The 25,000-nt window shown below is 45.9% G+C and overlaps 1 protein-coding gene across 1 annotated transcript in view; it reads left to right on the top strand.

Moving 5' to 3' along the window:
* The window catches only part of Lama1 (laminin subunit alpha 1), a 126,648-nt gene that overhangs the window by 65,774 nt on the left and 35,874 nt on the right, over positions 1-25,000 (top strand). The window contains exons 18-36 of the mRNA XM_031368646.1: positions 251-337; positions 1,095-1,306; positions 3,438-3,544; positions 3,847-4,027; positions 4,821-4,957; positions 5,973-6,209; positions 7,740-7,883; positions 9,322-9,501; positions 10,380-10,565; positions 11,140-11,267; positions 12,534-12,654; positions 13,751-13,888; positions 15,276-15,397; positions 16,898-16,984; positions 17,252-17,445; positions 18,393-18,535; positions 20,597-20,686; positions 21,626-21,737; positions 22,568-22,730. Coding sequence (XP_031224506.1) covers positions 251-337; positions 1,095-1,306; positions 3,438-3,544; positions 3,847-4,027; positions 4,821-4,957; positions 5,973-6,209; positions 7,740-7,883; positions 9,322-9,501; positions 10,380-10,565; positions 11,140-11,267; positions 12,534-12,654; positions 13,751-13,888; positions 15,276-15,397; positions 16,898-16,984; positions 17,252-17,445; positions 18,393-18,535; positions 20,597-20,686; positions 21,626-21,737; positions 22,568-22,730 — 2,769 coding nt within the window. The remainder of the gene's footprint in view (positions 1-250; positions 338-1,094; positions 1,307-3,437; positions 3,545-3,846; positions 4,028-4,820; positions 4,958-5,972; positions 6,210-7,739; positions 7,884-9,321; positions 9,502-10,379; positions 10,566-11,139; positions 11,268-12,533; positions 12,655-13,750; positions 13,889-15,275; positions 15,398-16,897; positions 16,985-17,251; positions 17,446-18,392; positions 18,536-20,596; positions 20,687-21,625; positions 21,738-22,567; positions 22,731-25,000) is intronic.

Below are 25,000 nucleotides of genomic sequence, written 5' to 3' on the forward strand. Positions count from 1 at the left end.
GGGGAGAGGGAGGAGGGGGAGGAGGAGGAGGAGGAGGAGGAGGAGGAGAAGGAGGAGGCAGTAGACACAGGAAGGTGACAGGTATGTCAGGCTGTGCTACATGGCAGAGGCACTGGATTCTGGGCTAAAGGCTGGGAGAGAACATGCTAAGCATTTATTAGGACAGAGGCATCAGAAAACAACCCTTTAAAATATTTAGAAACAAGCAGCATCCACTGGCCAATCACACTCATTTCCAATGTTTTGACAGCTTCAGCCCTACCTGCCACCTCACCGATGGAGAGGAAATGGTCTGTGACCAATGTGCCCCGGGTTACTCAGGAGCCTGGTGTGAGAGGTACTTTGTGCCACCCCAACCCCCAGTTTCACAAAGAGCAATAACTTTGTTTCAAAAACTCAGTACACATTTTATATTTTCTTCTTAAATATCCACAAATCTTCAATGTTAATTGACATAGCAGTGGTCCATACCCCTGTAGATATGATGTGATAATTCAATGTATGCATACAATGTGTAGTGATGGGTGCTTAGAATATGTAGTTAAGTGTGGCCTTGGCATCTTGGTGCATTACTGTTATTTCATAAGATCATGGATAAAGCAGGATGCCTATTGAGAGAACAGTGTTCTACCTCCTGGAGCACATCAGTATTCACAGCAAGGACAATGGCCGAAGGCAAGGGAGGTCAGTCAGTAGTTACGGTTGTCACACGTCTGAGAATTCAGTTGTTCAGACAATAGTGAGGGCATCGGGTGGTCTGATTTAAGAGCACCCAAAAGCCAGTCTTGTTTTTTCCCACGTGTAAGCCTTGACGCCTAGTTCTGGTTCAGCCTGCCAAAGAGCTGGGTGACATTCTCAGTGGCCAAGAGAAGGTCTTGGTTGCACATCCTCTGGGTTTATGCTTATTTGGATCTGCTCCCATCTCACAAGAGGCGAGGGAGATTTGTAACCGTCAGGATGGAAAGTCACCTCTTTTCCATCGCAAATCTTGAGGGAAAGAGCCAGTCTGATTTATTAACCATCCAGGGAGTCCCTGGCTGGCTCAGTAATATCTTGAGCGATCCTATAGATCCTGCTTTCCGTCTTGGATATAGATGTGCAGATGGTTACTACGGAAACCCAACCGTGCCAGGGGCAACCTGTGTACCATGCAACTGCAGTGGCAATGTTGATCCCCTGGAGGCTGGCCACTGTGACTCTGTCACGGGGGAATGCCTGAAATGCTTGTGGAACACAGACGGTGCCCATTGTGAGAGGTGTGCAGATGGCTTCTATGGAGACGCGGTGACTGCCAAAAACTGCCGAGGTGAGTGCCTGAGTAAGGGGGTCATGGTTCTTATGTATTGCCATGTGAATCTTGTAACATTTGTCAGAAGGATGGGACCTGGTAGAGAATGTCCTACTTAGGATTTTACTGCTGTGAACAGACACCATGACCAAGGCAGCTCTTATAAGCGCAACATTTAATTGGGGCTGGCTTATAGGTTCAGAGGTTCAGTCCTGCTCAAGGCAGGAGCGTGGCAGCCCCCCAACCCCCACAGGCATGGTGCAGGAGGAGCTGAGAGTTCAGTATCTTGTTCCAAAGGCAAACAGGAGAAGACTAGCTTCCAGGGAGCCTGGATGAGTGTCTTAAAGCCCACACCCACACTGACACACTTCCTCCAGCCAGGCCACACCTATTCCAACAAGTCCACACCTCCAAATAGTGCCATTCCCTGGGCCAAGTATGAGCCCATCACAGAGACCTTATCTTGAATCTGTCTTGTGTACTGATGACGGGTCTTCTGTTGGTCAGACTTGGACTCAATACTCAACTCCTCACTCCGTATTCTATGGTGGCTTAATTAGAGGTTATCTCTGAAGGTCAGAAGTCTAGACAGGGTTTTCTTTCTGAAAACATGGTGGTGACACTCCCTGGTGGTCTGCGCATGCACTACCTCAATTGCTAAGTTCTGTTTGGAGCCTTGAAACTGGGTATAATGTAGAACCCACTCACTGAGACAGCCTCACGTGCCTGAGATGATCAAGCTTAGGGGCTGATACCGAAGCCCTCAGCATTTGTATTTTTGCTTAGTTGAGAAAAAGCTTTAGTGTGTGAGAGTTTGAAACATGCATACAATGTATCACATTCGCCCCCAATTCCCTCCCCTCCAGCTCCTCTCATCCTCTCCACCCACTCCCATCTCCCCTGGTTTCTCCCCTGGTTTGCTGCACTCTGCTTTTAAACCCATGGAGTTCCTTCAGTGCTGCCACTGTGTGGGTGGAGTTGTGGCCACTCACCGAAGCTCGGGTGGCAAAGAAGGGACCCGCATCTCTGAAGGAAACTCTCTAGTAGTCAAGAGCTGCCAACTCAGCCGGAAAGTCCCCTCTCTAGGTCATGCTGCCATTTCTGCTATCTCCACCTTGTGTAGGTCTAGTTTTTGAACTGTCTCAAGGAAGGGATGCACGGATAATAATGCCACTTATATATTTTGACAATTCTAGGTAAATGTTGGTCTCCTACCGCAGCATAGAGATGAGGTGGTGCCAATCATACAGAAAAATAGAATTGTAGACACACGTTAGATGAAAAGGGGCATGGTTTTAGCTCATCAACCCGAACTTCAGCAACATGGACACCTTAATTTCAAATGCAGGGAGGGGGTGGTAGAGGGGTCAAATTCTGAAGAAAGATCCTGCATGATGAACACTGAGATCTCCTCACTGAATTTAGCACTTGAAATGTCCCAGAGACTTCAAAAAGTGATGCATTAGCACGTAAGAGACCAGGAGGACAGATAATTAGAGTTGAGGTTGATAGATGTATTAGGGAAAGAGAGGGACATGGTAGAGGGGGTGCCAGGGAGATATACTTCAGAACAATATGTCAAAAAGACAGAGACAGGGGAAGAAAGGAGGGAGAGAGGGAGGGAAAGAAAGAGAGAAAGGGGTAGGGGTGGGAGAAGAGAGAGGGCTAGCTGAGAGATCTCCAGCTAGAGAGCAGGTATCTCTGTGTGGGAAGCCTGCAGGCTGTATGCTGGGAGGTAGAAATCATGTTCAGAGTCAGGCTATGGGATGCAAGAGTAAGTCCTTTTAAAGGACAGCAGGGTTGTGTCTCTCAGGATCTCAAGCAAAGCCGGGACATTGTCCCACATACACCAAGGCAAACTGAAGGCTGGAGGGAAGCCAGGTTCTCAGGAAGGTGAATTCCTGGGATTAGCCAGGAAGCTGATCTCAGTCCCTCTCTCGGGCTGTCAAGTGTTTGGGTCTAGAGCTAACACCCCTGTTTCTGAGGTTGATCCCCACACTGGTGGAGCTCTCATTGTCTGTGAAGTATGTTAGCTCTGTGATCTGGGTATGTTGAATGTGTAAGCCTTTTCCTTAGGGGATTAAAAAGCTTTTACTAAAATTATAGTTACAGAAATAAATCAAGCCCTTATGTGCCTTATGTGTCCTAGCCTGTAACTGCCATGAGAATGGCTCCCTTTCTGGCATCTGCCATCTGGAAACTGGACTGTGTGACTGCAAACCTCACGTGACAGGACAGCAGTGTGACCAGTGCCTGGTAAGATGTTTACTGGGCATTGCACGCTATTTAGTGACTTGTCAGTGTTTAGAATCAACACTTAGCCTGGGTCCTCAGGCACTGGAATTCCCATGCGAAGAGCTTACCCTAGGTTTGGCTACCCTGTGCTTTGTCTTCCCCATCAAGGGAACATGCATGCAGTGTGCTCAGCACACGCATGCAGTGTGCCCAGGGACAGGCATGTGCTTCCATTCCGAGAAACACCTAGCATGTGACTTGGAGAACATTCCATTGTGTATATAGGCCGCTAACCCCATGATTCTTCCTCTTTTGTGACACAGTCTGGCTATTACGGGCTGGACACGGGGCGTGGCTGTGTGCCCTGTAACTGCAGTGTGGAAGGCTCCACATCTGACAACTGCACAGAGGAAGGACAGTGTCACTGTGCACCAGGTGTCTCTGGAAAACAGTGTGACAGGTGTTTACATGGCTTCTATGCATTCCAGGATGGCGGCTGCACACGTAAGCACTGGGGTGCCTAGTGTTTCCCGTAAAACTTGCCCTGTCACTTTTCTTGGCGTCAGAATAACTTCTGTGAACGCTACTCTTCTGTCTTTACGGTGGGGCTCTAAACCTGTTTTCTGTTTCTAACCTCTCTTAGGGTGCAGGCATACACTTTGGTCCTGGCTCCTAACCTGCTTGTTATGTGAACTTAGCTCTAGTTTTTGAGACCCTGATTGCAGCCCACACCCAGCAGCTTTTGTAAGGACTAGGGGGTCACATCCAATACAATTGGCAGCTGATAAGAAGTCAATGATCTTACAGCAATGGTTCTCAACCTTCTTACTGCTGTGAGACTTTACTAGAGTTCCTCATGTGGTAGTGACCCCCAACCGCAAGCATATTTTCCTTGCTATTTCACGACTGTAATTTTGTTACTGTTATGAATTGCAATGTAAATATCTGATATGCAGGATGTGTTGTATGTGACCCATGTGAAAAGCTTGTTTAACCTCCACTGGGGTTGCGACCCACAAGTTGAGAACGGTAGCCTTCTGTTCTCCTGTCCATCTGATATCTGTCCCACTGTGTTGACTTCTCAGACCTGTGGCATATTGGGGTATGCAGCTACATCAGGGACCTCAGAGATCCCAGGAGTCACTGCATCTCTTTTAATAGTGGTTCTGATTATTATTAATAATATTATTGTGCTATATATAATATAATATTGTGCTAATGTAATAATCTTGTGCTATCAACTCTCAAGCTTGGGTTATATCCCCCATCTGAGTCTGTGATGCCTCTTTTGTTTCAGCCTGTGACTGCGCTCATACTCAGAATAACTGTGACCCCAATTCTGGAGAGTGTCTCTGCCCACCTCATACTCAGGGTTTGAAGTGTGAGGAGTGTGAGGAGGCATACTGGGGTCTGGACCCGGAGCAGGGGTGCCAGGTGGGTGCTGTCACTACTCTGGAATGAGTGAGCATGCCTTGCCTGCCACAAATCTGTCTTCTAGCTGGTCACCTGGCTTTAAGCAGTTATATTGTCAAGGTTTATATTTAAAATCTGTACAACTTGAACCACTGGTTGTGCACCTGGAGTCCCAGCTACTTAGGAGGCTGAGTCAGGGGGATTGCCTGGGTTTAGTTATAGGATAGTCTGTGGAGGTAGACAGTGGAGACCTCACCTTTAAATAAATGAATGTATGAATAATAGACTCTGGAATAATGCAGGAGAGTTAGCATCTTTCAAATTCTTTATTTTGGGTTTTTTTCAAGAATTTAGCTGTGAAATTGATAGGTAGAAATATACATCTATATATCTATATAACTATATGGTTATATAGTTATCTATCAATATATCTATATAATTATATGTAGATATAGATATATAGATATATAGATATTGACCTTTAAATATGCTTTAGTCTAGTCTACGTTTTATGTTTTCGTCTAGTACATGTAATTTCCAGTGGAGTTGTCGAAAGTTTCATTAGAGAATTGGGCTGAATCTGGAGCTCGATTGCCCTGTAATTAATTAGCTTGGAACCAGGTATAGTTGGGTTTTAGAGTAGTGGGGACATTACTTCTCCTCTAAAATATTTTTGCTGAGCTGATTGCATCATTAGATTTAATTCTAGTTCAGAGTTTTAATGCACTGTGTTGGTGTCACTAAGGTACACACAAGCCCTGCCATGCAGCCCTTGTCCCACGGTTCCTGGCAAAACAGCTCCACTTAGGAACAGTGCAAGGTCACTTCATCTACATTATTGTTCCAGACGATGTTTTTCTGGTGTCTGAGTTTCAGTACTTTCTGAGGACATTTACATTCTGCCCTTATATTAATTCTCATTCTCATTCTCTCTGTGTGTCTTTCTCTGTCTCTCTGTCTCTCTCTGTCTCTGTATCTCTCTCCTTCCCCCTCTCCCTCCCTTCTCCCCTTCCCCCTGTCTCTCTCTCCTCCCCAGGCTTGCAGTTGCAGTGCTGTAGGCTCCACAAGTCCCCAGTGTGATGTCCTCTCAGGCCAGTGCCCCTGCAAAGAAGGGTTTGGTGGGCAGAGCTGCCATCAGTGCTCCTTGGGCTACAGAAGTTTTCCTGACTGTGTTCCCTGTGGCTGTGACATGAGGGGGACCCTGGCTGACACCTGTAACCTGGAACAGGGTCTCTGCAGCTGCTCAGAAGATGGTGGCATCTGCTCCTGCAAGGTATTGTGGGCCCTTGATCCTCAGTTTCCTTCTCCTGTCCTCCTCCTTCCCACCTTGGGGGCTTCTGGCTACTTACATAAATTCTAATGACTAGAAGTATGGTTTCAAACCCTTTCTCGGATACTTTGATATCACCTGTCAATCAAAAAAGCTGATGGCTAATGAGCTGGGGCAGGAAATAGGAGGTGGGACACTGGCAGGAAGAGAGAGCATTCTGGGAAGCAGTGAGAGATAAAAGATGAAATGGAAGAGAGACTTGGGGAAACCGGCCAAGGAGATGCATGTAAACCAGCAGGTAGAGAAACTCCGAGAGATGCTGAGGGAGTCACTGAGGAGATGAGAAGGCAGAAGCAGGCTAGAACTGAAGGAGAGGTTAACCGATCAAATGGTAGACGGAGAATAGTTTAAATTGGTTAAGTGAGCGAAGAGCTTGTCAGGGAATGAGCCAGAGCTTATGGCCTAGGCCTTTAATAATGAATAGTCTCAGAGTTGTCATTCCGAAAGCCAGGGCCAAGAAAGAGAGAACAGATTTAAAGTTACTGTAACAAGTCCCAGAGTTTCTCCTGAAATGAAGAGAGAGTCTTACAACAGAATTTTACCACTTACAAGTGTCTGGTGACTGGACTTCTCTGAAGACAGCGCTCTGTAGCATGCACCCATGGCTTGAGTACTCATTCATTCTTGAAGAAACAAAGTAGCTAGCAAGGAGTTGGAGAGATATCAGAGGTTCAGAGCACTGACTGCTCTTCCAGAGGTCCTGAGTTCAATTCCCAGAAACCACATGGTGGCTCACAACCATCTGTAATGGAATCTGATGCCCTCTTCTGATGTGTCTGAAGACAGTGTACTTCTATACATAAAATAAATAAATCTTTTTTTAAAAAAGTAGCTAGCAAGGCTTTGGGGAAGATTTGGGGGTTTTATAGCTATGCTCATGGACAGGTGATTGTTATATGTGCTTGCTAAAGTAAAGGGAAAATATGTACAATATTTTCCCAAGAGGTAAGAGTTTAATGTCACTCTGATTTGCACATGTGTCCATTGGTTTTCCCAGCATGCTTTGTTGCCAGATCATTGTCACCTTCTCTAGTCATCTCTGAGAGGAGAAGGAGGTGGCAGCCTGAGCTGGGCTGTGGCATGGGGCTACAGGTGATGAAGGATTCACAGAGGCTCATTTTAGTGTCTTACCATGTCTCCTAGCAACAGTCCTAGCTCCAGTCAGTCAGAATGGCAAGCACCTGGCTGGCCTTCATTTAGCCTAGGGTTTTGTCTGGAGGCCCTCAGCATCACCTAGAGACTGTGGAGATTCACATTAGTGAATATGTATTTGCACTTTCTTCCACCATAGTTCTGATGCTCAGTCATAACTCGGGAGTTCTGAGCATCTGACTTTAACAAGAGGTGTGACCATCAGAGACTGAGTTTAGCAATGCACGTTTTATTATTTTGTCAGTGTGTCTTGTTGTTTTGTCTCTGCATGTGCACATCTCTTCTTTTTCAGGCATTAATTTCTCTTCTTTTCACCTGTAGGAGAATGTCCTGGGACCCCAGTGTGACAAGTGCCGAGCCGGTACCTTTGCCTTGCGAGCTGACCACCCTTTAGGCTGCAGCCCCTGCTTCTGCTTTGGTCTGTCTCAGGTCTGCTCAGAGTTGGAGGGTTATGTAAGGGCTCCGGTAAGTCACATACATACAGTGAAAGGGTTTTAGCCCCCTTGCCTTTGGGAGTCAGGTGGGCATTGGGAGAGAACAAAGACATCAGAAATTCTAGGATAGTGATTTGTTTGCTATATGAGTCAGAGTTCTCTGACCACTTCTGGGATCCAGTGATATCAGTAGAGGTAAAGGCTGTCTATGCCCACCATCAACTGATCCATCAAAGGCTTTTCTTGGAAAGAAGAAATGACTATAGCATCTCCAAGGTGTACTTCCTGTCACTGATACTCAAGGGTAGCAATAGTTTGAACCTAATCAGTCATAGTGCCTTGGTCATCCGGACCCAAGCCTGCAACCTAAATGAAGTCTTTCCCCCTTGGCGTTAAAATGAAGCTTTAGATGAAAAGCTGGGGACCACTGGAGGAATCTGAAGATCAAATCTGGGGTGTGTGTGTGTGTGTGTGTGTGTGTGGTGTCTGTGTCTATGTGTCTATGTGTCTGTGTTTGTGTGTGTATGGTATCTGTGTGGATATTGTGTGTCTCTGTGTGTCTGTGTGTGTGTGTCTGTGTTTGTGTGTGTGTCTGTCTCTGTGTGTATTGTGTCTCTGTGTGTCTGTATAGTCTGTGTGTGTGTGTCTGTGTAGTCTGTGTGTGTGTGTATCTGTGGTGTCTGTGTATATGTCTTTGTGTGTTTCTGTGTCTGTGTTTGTCTGTGTGTGTATTGTGTGGCTCTGTGTGTCTGTGTAGTCTGTTTGTGTGTGTGTGTGTGTGTGTGTTTGTCTGTCTGTGTATGTCTGTGTGTGTATTGTGTAGCTCTGTGTGTCTGTATAGTCTATGTGTGTGTGTGTGTGTGTCTGTGTGTCTGTGTTTGTTTGTGTGTGTGTCTGTCTCTGTGTGTATTGTGTGTCTCTGTGTGTCTGTGTGTGTGTATATGTGTCTGTGTGTATCTGTGTGTGTCTTTCTATGTGTGTGTCTGTCTCTGTGTGTATTGTGTGTCTCTGTGTGTCTGTGTAGTCTGTGTGTGTGCGTGTGTCTGTGGTGTCTGTGTATATGTCTTTGTGTGTGTATGTGTCTGTGTGTCTGTGTATGTCTGTGTGTGTGTGTCTGTCTCTGTGTGTCTGTGTGTCTGTGTAGTGGGGTGCACATGAGCAGACGCCACAGAAGGATGTTGAGCATTCCTACTCTGTTACTCTCAGCTATATCCCCTAGAGCCTGGGTCTTTCCTTAAACTTGGAGTTGGTTAGGAGCCCTTAAGCCACAGCTATCCCTCTGTCTCTGCAACCCCATGCCACTGGGGTTACAGATCGGCATACAGCCACACCTGGTGTTTTACAAGAGTGTTGGGGATTGCATCACAGGTCTTCATGCTTATACATCAAGCGCTGCTGCCCACTGAGCTATGGGGACTTAGCTCCTAAAGTAAAGCACGTCTTTCTGTCTTTCTCCTTCTCACCTCTAGGTAACTCTAGCCTCCGATCAGCCCCTCCTGCATGTGGTTTCACAGAGCAACCTCAAGGGCACCATGGAAGGCGTGCATTTCCAGCCTCCTGACACCTTGCTGGACGCAGAGGCTGTCCGCCAGCACATCTATGCAGAGCCATTTTACTGGCGGCTTCCAAAGCAATTCCAGGGAGATCAGGTGAGCACACCCCAGCCTAGCCCCTTCCTGTTCCCAGAGAGAACGTGGGGTGGGAATCCTCCTACCTGTCACTAAAGGACTTAGATATCCAACCACTCTTCTGAGGGAAGGTGGGGATGCTCTGTGCTTATAAAAATCCCCACAAAGACTTGGAATTTCAAATGTTTTCATTTTTAAAGCTTTTATGGTTTCATTAATTTGCATTATTTTTCTCTTTTCTAAAGCAATAATTCAAGAAGTCTATAGGGTAGTCACCAGTAGCAGTGCTAGATCTAACCTGGGAGCCCTTGTATAGAAAGTGGTGGTCAGTTGGCAAGCTGCCTCTTATGAACATGATAGATGGCTTTCAGTGCAGTACCTTGTTTATGAGTATGTGAATTCACTCTGGTCTTTATGTTATTCCGGTTTTTTGTTTGTTTGTTTATTTTTTGTTTTTTTGTTTGTTGTTGTTGTTGTTTTGAGATAAGGTTTGGTGTGCTAGCCCAGGCTAGCTGCAAAATTTCCAGTCCTCAGCCTCAGTGTCCCGGGTGCTAGGAGAACTGATCTACACCACCATGTGGTCTCACTTTGATCTTTAAATATTATAAATCTACCCCAGTGATCTTATAGATATAGATGATTTTAATTCAAAGAGCCTGAAAGTAGAATTCTTTGCTCACTGGTTTCTTCTCAGACTGCGTTTGGTGGAACCACCAGACTAGCTTTAGTCTGTCTCACAGACCGGTAACAAGCAGCAGTAGGTGGAGGCAGATTCCCTACACATGCTCGCAACTGGATACATTGTAATGCGTAATGCCTTTCCTGTAATGAGACAAACTTTCCATAAAATGTCCTTTAACTAAGGCTGCCCCAGAGGAATAACATGAGTTTGTTGTTAGCTCTTGGCCTACGGTGGGAAACTACAATACAGTGTGGCTTTCTACTCTACACTTGGCACCGGAACATCCAACTACGAGCCTCAAGTCCTCATCAAAGGAGGTCGGGCCAGGAAGCACATCATTTATATGGATGCCCCAGCGCCTGAGAATGGAGTGAGACAGGATTACGAAGTGGGGATGAAAGAGGTGATGTATGGTTGTCCCACGTATGTTTTTGTAAGGATGTGAACTTACAGACTAACAAAAGCCCAGAGCTGGGAGGACCTGGGAGACAACCTCCAGGGGGCTTACAGAAAGTTCTAAGAACGATTCATATTTTGCTTCAAGAAAGCCAAACTAAAGTAGTTGTTTCTTATCTATAGCTTTGCTTTCCATAGCGTTGGATGTTCAAGTCAACTGAAGTCCAGACATATCAAATGAAAATTCCAGAAACAACCCTTAGGCTTTAACATTGTATACTGTTTCTAGTCTCATGAGGAAACTATACATCTTTCTGCCCCGCCCAGCCCCGCCCTGCCCTGCCCCACCTGCCCCACCCCGTCCCGCCCCGCCCTGCCTGCCCTGCCCTGCCCAGGATGTGTCTTCCCCTTGTATATACCACCTGCCATTAGGTTACAGCCAATCTTTGTCAGTTCATTGACCTACCCAGAGCAGGGCTGATGTCTGAAGCTGTCCAGAGAGAGCTGTGCTCTCCTTTTAAGGTTGTGTGTCTGTGAAGGTGTGAACTCTGAATTTAATTGGTCACATTTCTCATCCACAGGAGTTTTGGAAATATTTTAACTCTGTGTCTGAGAAACACGTCACACACTCCGATTTTATGTCTGTCCTTAGCAATATTGAGTACATCCTCATCAAAGCATCGTACGGCCAAGGACTGCAGCAAAGCAGGTACTTGGGAGCTCCTAGAACCTTGTGTGGTTTCGTGATTTAGTGCAGAAGTGGAAGATCTGTCCCCTCACTCCGATGACCTATGTCTTTACTAATAGATAGATCTCTGACCCTTATCTAAACCTTGTTCAATATTGATGGCTTGTTAGTCAGTGTTTTGTTGCTAGGATAAAATGCCTGAGAGGAAAAGGTTCTTTCTGGCCCTGTGGTTGATGCTCTTCTGTTGCTGTGATAAACACGCAGACCCAATGTACATTCTAGAGGAAAGGTTCATTTTGATTTCCAGTTCCATAAGGCTAGATAGCGGCAGGGGGGCATGAATGCAGGCGCTTAGGGCCGAAAGCTTAACCACAAAGAAGATGCTGCTCCATGAACTAGAAGTGGGGTGAGGCTATCACCCCTCAAAGTCCACCCCCAGCAATAGGTCCCCTCTGGCAAGGCTGTACTCACACTTCTTAAGGCTCTATGCTCTCCCCAGCAGCACCACCCTCAGGGGATATATGAGCCCGCTTGGCGATATTTCTCATCCAGACCTCAAGAGGGTCATAGCTGAGGAGGTTTGCGCCTGTTTGGCTGGTTCCATCACATAGTAGCTGCTCACTTCACAGCAGCCAGGAAGTAGAACCAAATGAGCCTGGATGGGAAGCAAAATGCCCCCTCAAAAGCATGCCCTCAGATGGGGACTGTGTTATGGACACCGTAGTTGAAGGTATTCCATCAGGACTGTCACACAGTAATTATGGAACGGCATGTGTTAACTATGACTATCCACCTGCCATGGCAACAGGGCTTACCGTAGTCCAACATGGTGGCATTGTAGGTAAAATAGAACGGATTTTATAAAGATTACTTAGACCCCCGAAAGCTAAGCTGTCTTTTTTTTCTTTTCTTTTCCTTTCTTTTCTTTTCCTCTCTTTTCTTTTCTTTTTCTTTCTTTTCTTTTCCTTTCTTTGCTTCTTTTTGGAACCATGTCTAAGGACAGTGCTACTTCCCATGGGCTACCATCTGATACGCCATAAGGAGATATACTCAGGGCCAGGCAGAGCAGTCCTGGCAGGGTTTTGAAGGTGTTCAGACTTGGACCTATTTTCTGTAACCACATTCTCCTGCAGGCTGACATGCTTTGCAATTGTAAGCAGAGCTACTCCACAGGGAAAGGTCTGGGGTTCAGGACAGACATAAATGCTAAACCTTGCACAGTGTTTCCTGAAGTTTGTCACATTGTTAATGCTTCTTCTCCCGCCTCTCTTCACAACGGTGCCTCAGAATTGCCAACATCTCCATGGAGGTTGGCAGGAAGGCTGTAGGGCTGTCCCCTGAGGGTGAGGTGGCGTCACTGTTGGAGCTCTGTGTCTGTCCTCCTGGCACCGCTGGACATTCCTGTCAGGTAAGGAACTGTCGCTTTCCGGTCACGTATGTGTCCTGACTTAAAGCTAGAATATACTCATTTACAGCAATCCCGCATGAGGGAATGGAACACAAGAGCATCTACAATGTGACTTTTATACAGAGAAACCCTGTCTCAAAAAAAAAAAAAAAAAAACCAACAAATTAAATAAATAGATAAGTAAATAAAAGTGTTATTTTGTTTAAATTCTGATTTATGGACTCCACCAACTTTTGAGTATAGGATCTGGTAGCGTGCAGTGTGCTCAGAGTTCTGGGGATGCAATTGTTTTTTAGAATATTACTTTTTCTTGTCAATCTGAACCAGCAACCCCTCACTCCAGCCCTCCGCCTGCTTTCTGTTTCTTGGGACCCTGACTACTCCTAGCTCCCCATACAAGTGGAGTCCTGGGGTATTTCTGCTTTTGTGGCTGCTCTCCCCACTTAGCACCATGCCTTTGGGCTTCCTCCATGTTTAACACATGCTAGGCTTTCTTTCTTTTTGAGGCTGACTGGTATCCCACCACGTGGACACACTCATTGTTTTTCCGTGGGCCTTGGGTTGCTCCTGTGGATGCTGCTGTGAGGACGGGAGTGTGTCTGTCTGTCTCTCCCAGTTCCTTCGTGCCGTTCTTCCGAGCCCACCAGAAGTAGACTTGCTAGTCTTGGCTAATGTCGCTTTTAATTCTAGAGAGCCTTGCACACTCTTTCCTCTGCACCAGCTGCACACAAGCACGCCACTTCCTTTCCAGGCCCAGCACACTCTGCCTGGCTACTTTGGCATTTGTGCAGAGTTGGGACTTTTGCTTTTGGTAGTGTTTTGAGATAGGTATTTTTCACCCCGCAGCCTTGGCTAGCTTGAAACCACTCCATAGCCTAGGCCGGACTGAAGCTCACAGGAGTCCGTCTGCCTCAGTTTCCCTATAGGTGTGATTGTGGGGACAAGCCAGCATCCTCTTAGAGTGGATTGATTTGCATTTCTTTCCCAGAGTGGTGTGGCACTTGTCATGCACTGCTAGCTATCTCTCTTCACGGGGGAAGACTTTTCACCCTGGTGCCAAGATTTTAACTTTCTTGTTCTTTTTGCATCCCTTGAGGACTGTGCTCCCGGGTACTACAGAGGAAACCTCCCAGAAAGCGGCGGCAGGGGAGCCCGCCCTCTGCTGGCTCCTTGTGTGCCCTGCAGTTGCAACAACCACAGCGATGTCTGTGACCCCGAAACTGGAAAGTGCCTGGTATGTTTGCTTGGGTGGGAACTGACCTAAGTTTATACGTTATCAGTGTGACTTAAAAGGAGAAGGCTCGGGACCAGGCAGCCCCTCCAGGGACCTCCAGGAGGTCCTTGCTGCCATCTCTACCTAGAAGGCATGCGAGCCTGCTCACATCACTGGGAAAGTGGCTGGTGTTGCTCCCAAGTCTTCCCTCAGCAGCTGATGCCTCCTCAACTCTAGTCCTCAGTAGCAGGTCCTTGTCTCCCTGCCACTCTCTGGGGTGGCTCATTCTCTAGAATGACAGCCACCAGGAGGCCAGAATCCACTGTCTGTTTGGGGACCCATTTTGTGCTGGACTTGACATTCCCTGGAGAACACCTTCCGTCCTATCTCATCTTCTAGTACTTGGTCCTTGTCTGAGTCTTGCTCTGTGGGTGAAACAAGTATTTATTGCAATTTATTTTTGAAGAGATTGCAAATACACCTTCTGAAGGGAGACCCATTAAGGAGGCCAAGTAGATCCTAACAAAACCTATCCTCATCAGTTGAAACAGAAATAAAATTTTATTTTTTTGTTTTTTTAAAGACTTGTGTATTTACATATGCAGTGTTCTACCTGCATCTATGCCTGCAGGCCAGAAGAGGGCACCAGATCAAATTATAGCTGATAATGAACCACCATGTGGTTGCTGGGAATTGAACTCAGGATCTCTGGAAGAGTAGCCACCACAGCTCCCTGCCTATGAATACTGAACCCTGAATTAGTTACTTTTCTGTTACTGTGAGGTAACAAAAGGGAGAGTTATTTTTCGTTTTGGTTCCAGAGGAGGAGTCCTTATGGTGGCAGGCAGCAGGCAGCCAGAGCAAGAAGCTCAGAGATCATGTGTCACCCGTACACAGGAAGCAGGAAGCAGGGAGTGAACTGGAAATGGGGTGAGGCCGTAAACTCTCAAAGGCTAACCCCACCGACTTGCTTCGTCCTGCACAGCTCCATGTTCTCTAAGTTCTCCTCATACAGAAGTGCCAACTGGAGACCAAGCACCCGAATGCACAAAACGTTTCTCACTTAAACCACATCAAGCCCTAACTGGCTGGTGGACACACTGTTGGGCCTCTGTTTAGATCTGCACTTTAAGGAGCTGAGTCCTGACTGTATTGGGTGCTGGGTCTGTTCTCCTCCTGTAGAATGTATTAGCAGCTTCTAACCTGTACAACTTGATATAGTCTTATAGTAAGTAAAGGTCACAGATCTGGAAAAGCTTCCAGAGCCCTAGGAAATATGAAGAAAAATGCCACATCTTCCCTAAGAGCATCTCTATGATAGGCAGCATTGTTGGTGACAGAGCTGTCACCTGGTAACGTTCATGTCTAACTGTTTCCATTGTTCCTCCTTTGAAATGTGGAACGTCAGAACTGCAGGGACCACACAGCTGGGGACCACTGTGAGCTGTGTGCTCCTGGCTACTATGGGAAGGTGACTGGGCTGGCTGGAGACTGCACCCCGTGTACCTGTCCTCATCATCCCCCTTTCAGGTAAGCCTGGGCTGGGGCAGCAGGACACAGCGGCTCCACTCATGTACAGGGGCTGCTTCCATTCCTGGCCTCGCTTTCCAGGGGGCTCTGAGTGCTCTCTGCTAATGTCGTCTCTGTGGGGGAGATAAGCACGTGTTAAGGGGAAGCATGTATTCTCGGGGGCGTTTGAATAGGATCCCTACAAAAGGAAAGCATCGTGTTGGTATAGAGTGTTAGAATGGAACCAAGTTTAAAAATAGACCTTTGGGGTTTTCCAAGACAAATTTTAGCTCTCTGCCATGTGTTCTGCTGTGTGATGAAGTTACTTTTCGACGTAAGGGACTAGGGTTGTGTATACATATGCCTAGGATGAAACACACAAGCCCTGAGAAAAGATACATGATGTCAGTCAATAACTTATTTCGGGGCCATGGCATTGCCTGTGCTATTGATTAGGCAATGTTGGCACCATTCTGAAAAAAATAATTTCTGTATGTGTATTCCACCTCTGTGGACAGTGGTTATGTGCACGCAGAGACGTGCACACTTGCTTGTTCCAACATCTGCTTTACAGAGTTCACATGGCTTGGATAATGACTTTGTTTCTCAAGAAAGGTTAATCACCCGCGAACCCTTAGTGGTTACCTAAGAAGCCCGAGAACGAGCAACTTTGAGAGGACCCAGATTGCTTGGTTTATTTCTTATGTATCTGCGTTTCCTTGAAGCTTCGTTATTTAAGGAGAGAGATGTCAGAGGTGGTGCAGGGCTGGTAACTCTTGCCATGGACATCTAGCTTACTCCCCAACAAGGAACCAGACCAGATGTCTTGCTAGGTTTGGGTGAGGTTTCAGTAGTTTGCAATTATCCACTCCCGCCTCCTGGTGGCGCAGGGCAGTCTATCCTGTGGAGGCAGAGGGTGTGGCCAACAAGGAGCCAGCCACTTAGCTGTATCGGGTTACTTCTGCTGGTCTGTGAATGGCTGCCAGCCACTCATTCCGAGTTCCAACAGAACTCAACCTCTCTGCGCTGGTCCTCTCTGCTCAACTCCACAGCCTGTGGAACTGTAATGACCGTCAACATTCCATCTTCCCGTTTTCCATGCTTTGTCAATTCTACCATTAGCTAATAAATATGATAACTCCTCCTCTGGGAATAAGACCCCTTTTGATTAGGAAAGCTTTCTTGGGTAGCTATCTATAATCCATGAGACTGATTTACGTAGCACTTACCTGATGCCGCCTGGCATCAAGCGCCTCTTCCAACACTGGAGACAAGAGATTTGTGACCATAATCTTGCCTGCAGGTTCCTTTGGCTCTATTGATTTAAGCTCTAACTCATCTAGCCATGGAGTATAATCACTTAACATTTCGAACAGTGAGGATGGATAAATATTTAAGAAAGATTTGAAGCTACTATCTGAAACTTTCTGAAAAAACAAAAACAAAACAAAAAAAAAAACAAAAAAAAACAAAAACAAAAAAACAAAAAAACCCAAAAAACCAAAAAATCATTTCTTTCAGTTTCAGCCCCACTTGTGTCTTGGAAGGTGACACTGATTTCCGGTGCAATGCCTGCCTCCCCGGCTATGAGGGACAGTACTGTGAAAGGTATGCCACTGGCCTGTCACAAGGGGCTGATAGGAATGCTTGCTCTTTTTATAGCATATGATGTCTGTTTATGATAGCAATCTGGGGGTCACTACACATCTGTGTGTTTGTACAGACAGGAGACCACATTGCTATCCCATAGCAAGGTTTCCTGAAGTGAGTGTGCGCTCTGCAGTTCATTTGACAAAAATAGGTGATGGTCCTGTGCAGAGCTGGTGTGGGTGCCTGGTTGGAAAATGGCTCTGTCCCTCTTTGCTTCTTCTGTAGGTGCTCTGCAGGCTATCACGGCAGCCCTCGAGTGGCAGGTGGCAGCTGCCAGAAGTGTGATTGCGACCCCCGAGGCTCTGTCCACAGTGACTGTGACCGTGCATCCGGACAGTGTGTCTGCAAGCCAGGAGCTACGGGGCTCCACTGTGAGGAATGCCTGCCAAGACACATCCTGATGGAGAGCAACTGTGTTTGTAGGTGATTCTCCTGTGTGCGTGCCTAAAGTTGGGTTTCCCTCACTGAGGAGGGACCTGGCTACAGTACCCACAGGGTCAGTGGGATACCACACATCTCACACTATATTTTAAGTTTTGTTACATTTCCTGAACACATATTGCCGTTAAACCTACTGAATTGAACCTTTAGTTGTGCATGAATAAGCCAAGACACCTTTGACTGTGGTAGACTCTTGGGATATAGCCCAGGCTGGCTTTGAACATCACAGTTCTGCCTCAATTGCCCAAGTACTGACTGCGATTATAGGCACCCAACTAATAATCTTGGCTGCGTCATTTAGCAGTGTCAATTGTTCCTTTACTGAAACCAAGGATCAGTCATCCTAGAAGAGAGAACATCCCTGGGGTTGTCCTTTGTATTGCTCGAATTTCAGACCTCTTTAGTTTTCTCCGGTTCTGATGGATATCTCTGTCAAGTGCAAGACAAGGTCCCCTGGGAAGTCTTAGTGGGCCATCAGAATGCTAGCCCATGATACTCACTGGGGAAGGTTTTCACTTTCATCTCGGTGTCAGTGAGAAGTGAATCAGCTCACTCTGTCCCCCCACTGCCCTCTGCGCTTGAGAAGGAAGTCCTGGGACACACAGTCTGTGGAGACAAGGCTGGAGAGGACCTGGGGGTTCTTGTAACCAGTCCCAGTTGAGAGGAATGAAGGTTCAAGTGGCAGGAAGGAGTGCTAGCCCCTGGGCCGCTTCAGGCTCAGCTGTTCTTTCTTTGTGACCATGAGGGTGTGACTTTGTCAGGTCTCAGTCACCTGGTTGAGGATTTCAGCTCCCCCCGTGTCTGAAATGAAAATGAGATTTGTGTGGTCCGTGGGGCCCTGAGTATGTGTTCTCCTTACAATACCGTGACTTGTGAAGCTCAGGGATCAAGGCCTTAGCTTTGTTTCCCCTGTGTTCTCTTCAAGCCTGTGATGACGAGTGTGTAGGTACCTTGCTGGACGACCTGGATTCTGCCGGCGATGCTGTTCTGTCTCTGAACCTCACGGGCGTTTCCCCTGCTCCATATGGGGTCCTGGAAAATCTGGAAAATACAACTAAATATTTCCAGGTTGGTGCTAGGGATACAGAGACAGTGGATAGGAACATCTGTCACTGAGGGAGAAGGAGTGGGGGCCATTTGTCTCCCCAAACTTTCAGCCCCCCACGTGGCCAGTGACAGTGACCTTAGCCCACACTTCACTTGGGTTTCTGGGAACTCTGATGGAATTGCTTCTCAGAAACCTCTTTGGGTATTCTGCCCATGGATCTTGTCCTACCTTCTGGAATTAGGTGCCACCCCTCCCTTGATAGACCTCTAGGTATTTGAAAAAGCTGTCTCAAGTACAAATACTAGAAATAACCCTGAATCAGATCTTCTTTACTGTTGGTTTATACCAAAGATGAGCTATTTTATGTTACGTGTTTTTATTTTTAATTAGAGTTCCAGGACACAAAAAATAATCTTCCTCCTTGGCGAACTATTAAAGTCTCCGAGGGCCAATCCTTTGGTTTTTTTTTTTATCAAGGGATCTGGTCAGAAAAGCAAAGAAAGTTAAGAAATTCAATCAGAGGCAGCACTCTCCTCTGGAATGCTAATTCTAATTGGAAAAATGTTGCTAAATTATATATTTTACCTCCATATTATAATTTAAAATAATCTATTCACTGTATCATGCAATAAGAGGGATGTGGTCATTACTAAGCTCTAGTTTATAGATAGAAGTTTTCCCCTTAGTGTGTGCTCACTCACTCCCACAGCACTGACACACTCACACACTCACACAGAGACTCACAAACTCACATGCACACATGCACTCAAACACACACTCCCACACACAATCACACATGCACACTCACATGAACTCACACACGCACTCTCGCAGGCACACACACACTCATACACTTGCATTCATACACATACATACTCACACATGCACATTCACACTCACATGAACTCATATACACACTCATACAGGCAAATACACTCACACACACTCACATGTTCACACTCACACTTACATGAACTCACACACACTCATACAGACACTTACACACTAACACATGCACACATACACACACACTCATACTTACACATACTTATTCATGCTCACATACACTCATACACAACACTTATGCTCACACTCACAGACACACACTCACACACTGGTACTGGGAAGGAGCTGATAATTTCCAGCAAATATTTTTATACTACTTTATATTATATAGCCAAGTGTGCTTTTGAAAGATGGGGATTCTATGTTCATTTAGAAAATTCTACATAAGGCAGAAAGGAAGAGATATTTCGATTCCCAGTCCAACCATCATACATCCAATCAATAAGTGGTGTGCGCTGCCAGTTAGGTCACCGGGATATAACTTGAATATCCCTGTTTTGAATTTATCAGCTAACTAAGTAGTAGTTGACTCAGATTTTAACTAAGCTTGACTGGTTTGTTCTAATGTAATCTACCCATTGATCCCCTAACAATGCTTTGTGTTTGTATCCAACACTCTCTGGGGGGTAGGAATGTGAACTGAATTGTTTCTATTTTTTACCAACAGAGTGAAACTGGGCAGTGTACCTACATGCCTCCTAAATAGCAATGTAACCTCTCTATAGCATTGTGAAAGGATTTAGTCAGACAAGAGGAGAGGTCAGAATGTTGGAATGGATTAAGCACTTAATTATAAACCATTGTAATGGCTTCTCCTTATTGGGTACATTTTAATTTTAACCTAGTAAGCACACCTTTATGTTTTGACAATTATCGTTAATATTTTATAACTTTGACAGTCAAATAAAGTTGTATTTGGTCTACAAAATGGCACCCATCTCAGATTCTGCTTAAGAGACCAGCGTTTGAATTTATGTCCGTAGGAGATAAATTCTGTGTGTAGGAGCCGCCCAGAAGGCGGCAGCATGGAGGGATGTTGCTGTAATTGGAGGATGATGGTGAATGAACAGGAGTCCTTTTCTTTTATGTAACTCTTAAAAGAAATTAGGATGCCTTTCTGCATACCAAAGAGCAATTAGCCCATGACTCTCTGAAGAATGGAACACTTTAAATGTGATACAGTAAGCAGTATAATTGGTGTAAGCAGTGTAATGTCTGTCTTTTGTTTTTCTTAGAGGTATTTGTTAAAGGAAAATGCCAAGAAGATTCGAGCAGACACCCAGCTTGAAGGTATCGCAGAGCAAACGGAAAATCTACAAAAGGAGGTATGTTCTCTGCATAAAGATCCAGCTCTGGCCCGCCTTCCAGCACAGCCCTGGGAGCCTTCGGGTCCCACCTGGCAGATTCTAGAGGTGCTGATTAGCTCTACATCAGATACATTTCAACAGACAGTTCTAACCCCAGGAACTCCCCTGCTGTGGTGGGAAAGGCTCCTGATTGGTCACTGTCGCCATAGGTGCAGAGGAAGAACAAGGTGGTCTGCTTAGCTGCTTGTCTTCTCTTACCCTAAGTGTTGCTAAAGATAACTGAGCCGTCTTCCTTTTCAAGTCAAGTCTGTCACAGAGTTTGTGAGAAGCCTGGGCCCTTTGCTGAATTCAACTTCCCAGGCAAAGCAGTCAGTGTAGAATACACTCAGAAGTCATTTGTCTTGTCATTCAATAACATGTGACTGTCTACAATTGGATGCTAATGTGAATAGACAGCTTTCACCATATGGCAGAGGTTCGCAACCTGTAAGTCATGACCCCTTTTAGGGGTCAAACAACCCTTTCACAGGGGTTGCCTAAGACCGGATATAACACAGATATTTACACTGCAGTTTGTAACAGCAGCAAGATTACAGTTATGAAGTAGCAACGAAAGTAACTTTATGGTTGAGGGGGTCACCCCAATGCCCGAAAATGTATTTTAAAGGGTTGCAGCATGAGGAAGGTTGAGAACCACAGCAATATGAACACAGGAAGCATCTTGCTCTGCCAGGCATTTAGATTATTTATAAAAATAAACCTCCTTTTCTCATGGTGAATGTGTCTAAAGTGATTCCAATACCCACTTAGTCAAATTTTGAGCCCATAAATATTAACCTTGGTTTGCAAGGGCATATATATTTCTAGTTCTGGATATATTTTGTTGCTTAAAAGAGGTAACAGCTAGAGTTCAGAAATGTGAGTGACACTCAGCTAACTAACATACTCTCTGCTCAGCTCACTAGAGTGTTAAGGAGCCATCAGTGGGTGAACGCAGCCATGGAAAGAACTTTCAATAGGAGTCAAGCCCTGGCCACGTTCATTGAGCAGCTGCATGCAAACATCAAAGGTAGTGTGGGCAGACCCTCCACTGGGGATTGTGCTTATAGATAGTCAGAGTCATGCTCACCATGCGACGTGTATGAACAGTATGAGACTGGGCTTCCTAGGGCTAAGGGACTGGGACATCCAATAGCACAGGCATCCAGGAATGTCCAGGTCACAGGCTTGCAGAGTGTTTCCCTTTTATGTTCTGTCCTACGCCTGACTCTCAGATCCACATCTCCACCCCTGTTACACCAAAGTTGAAATGCTATATCCATGTTCCTTACCCACAAGAAAGCTGACAGGATTGGGTCTCCTGCCTGGTGCCAACCACCCTTTCAGAGTACTTCTGCCACTCTGTAGTTGGGTCTCTTACACCATTTAGCATGCTGTGGTCGGTTTCTTGACTATTAGAAACTATCTGCACTATTCATTCAGAACTATGATGCAAAGCTTTCAAGGCACAGAGCACAGTGCCGACGAGATTTATGGGGAATGAGTAGGAGAAGGATCGGAACGAGAATCGCTCCAGGAAGGAGTGGTGCCAGGTAGATACTGCTTGGTACAGGAGATATTACTGCAAAGTAAACTTCTGCTCAGGCACAGGGCAACATGGTAGGGAACACAGAGCCAGCCTTAATGGGTTTGTGGCTGTAGAGGAACACTGGCATTAAATACACCAGGAATCCCCAGTCCCAGGGGTGGGGGTGACTTGTTAGATGGGTGCACAGGGTGCCCAGAGGTCCAGTCCAGCCTAGGCGTTCAGAGCTTTTCTCACCAGAGAACGTTCTACACGCTTCCATTCACTGCTGTCTACGCAGAAGAGACTTACTCAGTGGTGAATCTTCTCCATAGAAATCACGGAGAAGGTGGCAACGTTGAATCAGACCACGCATGAGGATTTCCAGCCACCTGTTTCTGCTCTTCAGAGTGTGCACCAGAACATTTCATCTTTGCTGGGACTTATGAAGACAAGGAATTTCACAGAGATGCAGCAGAATGCCAGCGTTGAACTCAAGTAAGTCCTGGGTGTTGTTGAAACACCACCAATGAGAACCAGGCATTTGGATGCTGGGGGGAGGGGAGAATTGTGGAAAAAGTGATGACTGAGAATTATTAATATTGCCAGAGAGGAGAGAGGCTGGTGACCCAGGAAAGGAAGCGAGGGGTAGCTGTCTCTAAATATAGAAAACGAGTGAGTGAAATCAATACAACCCATCTCTGGTCCTGTGCAATGAGCCCCTTGTGACTCTAGATTATTTTTCCCTACCACACACTAAAGAGCCCAGTGAACTGTTACTGAATAGATCAAGGACAAGGTAATCTGTCAAGAAGGGAATAAAGTCGGAATCAGAGCATAAGCTCCAGGACAAACGGACACTGTCAGAGACACTGGACTTGGTCATACAAGCCGTCAGGAAACGTCATGCATGACTCTGGGGACCAGTTGCACATAGATCGGGAGCCTGTGACTTTCTTCCTGGGCCTTCCCTGGTTTTTCTCACGCTGTTGTTAGCTGACATTGTCTTTCTGTCAGGCAGTTTTGGGATTGTTTTAATCACTTACCCAAGACTCACTAAAGCTCTACTCTTCCTGATAGCATTTGAAGTGTATGTAAAGTTTGTTACTGTGAACTATCATGTGATCAATGTCTCAGGCAAGCTGTTTTTCTTATTTTTCCATATTGCTATGTGTTTTAATAGTAAATATTTATAATACAAGTTCTCCTCTTCCTCCTATCCCTCATCCCCCCCACTCCTCCTCTCTTCTCCTCCTCCTCTCTCTTCTCTGCATCCTTCTTTCCTCTTTTCTTCTTTGAGAAGGGGTCTCACTACAGTCATTGCTGGACTAAAACTTAAAATTCTCCTGCCTCATCCTTCTGAAAGCAGGGATTACAGTCTGTGCCCGTACAAGCAGATTACATCCATCTTTTCTGTATTTCAGGGTATTATCTTACCAAAGTAGACAGTAGGAGCTAGACCACTTAGCACTTGGGAGGCAGAGCAGATGGGATTGAGGCTAGACAAATTGGTACCTCTGCGTTTGAGTCTAGGCTGGTCTACAGAGTGAGTTGCACACCAGCCTAACTCATATTAAGATCCTATCTCAAAAACAATGAATAAATAATAATAAAAACAATTCTTATTTACTAAACCCTATGTTTATTAATGGTGCCAATTGCATCTTTTTAAGCAATTTGAACTTGGAAGTTTTTGTAAAACCTGTTTAATCGGCCTCAAAAGGCTTTTGCCAGCCTACAAATAAGTTGCCCTCTTCTTTCAGTCTCTTGCCCAGATGTAGTTGCCACTGTTAATACAGTGGCAGAATGTAGTTGCCACCGTTAATACAGTGGCAGAATATAGTCACCGTTTGCCAGGCCCAGCTTCATGAGGTCGCTTATTTTAATTTCACAGCTAAAATGTGAGGAGCAGTAGGTGAATACGGATAGTTTGTTGACCTAGGAAACAGTCAATCTGGCTGTGACCTTGCCTGGGGCGATGGCTTGCTGGGTAAAAGTGCTTGCTGAGGCTCCTCCTCAGGATTACCATCGTTGTGATGAAACACCGTGACTAAAAGCAACTAAAAGGACTCAAAGCAAGTAAAAGGAAAGGGTTAGTTTCACTTAACTTCCACTTCAGTGGTCCTCATTGGAGGAAGCCAGACCAGGAGCTCCAGCAGGGGAGGTGCCAGAAGACAGAGGCTGTTGCAGGTGCTGCTTTACTGGCTTGCTCCTCTGGTTTGTTCAGCCTGCTTTCTTATAAAACCCAGGACCAGTATCCCAGGATGGCACCACCCACTATGGGATGGGCCCACCTTTATCAATCACAAATGAAGACAATGCCCTACAGGCTTGCATACAACAAGACCTTATGGAGGCATTTTCTCAGCAGAGACTCAGTCCTCTCAGATGACTCTAGCCTGTGTCATGAAGACATAAAATTATCCAGCACAGTGTGCAAGCTTGAAGACCTATGTTTGAGTTCCCAAGAACCCACATAAAGCCAGGCAGAGTAGCATGAGTCTGTGAGTGAGATGGGAATTCCAGGAGAATTCCAGGAAGCTTGCAGGCCGCCTTCCCTGGTTTATGAACAACAAAAAGAACCAGTCCTAAGGAGGAACAAAGTAAGGGTCAGCATCTAGGGCTGTTCTCGGCTCCACATGTTTGACATGGCGTTCATGCATTCCTTCCCCCATTAAACACACAAATACACACACACACACACACACACACACATGCACAGGCAGACATACAGGCACACACATACACACACACACATACACAAGCAC

Source organism: Mastomys coucha, unplaced genomic scaffold (genome assembly GCF_008632895.1).
Source record: "Mastomys coucha isolate ucsf_1 unplaced genomic scaffold, UCSF_Mcou_1 pScaffold14, whole genome shotgun sequence".
Classification (NCBI taxonomy): domain Eukaryota; kingdom Metazoa; phylum Chordata; class Mammalia; order Rodentia; family Muridae; genus Mastomys; species Mastomys coucha.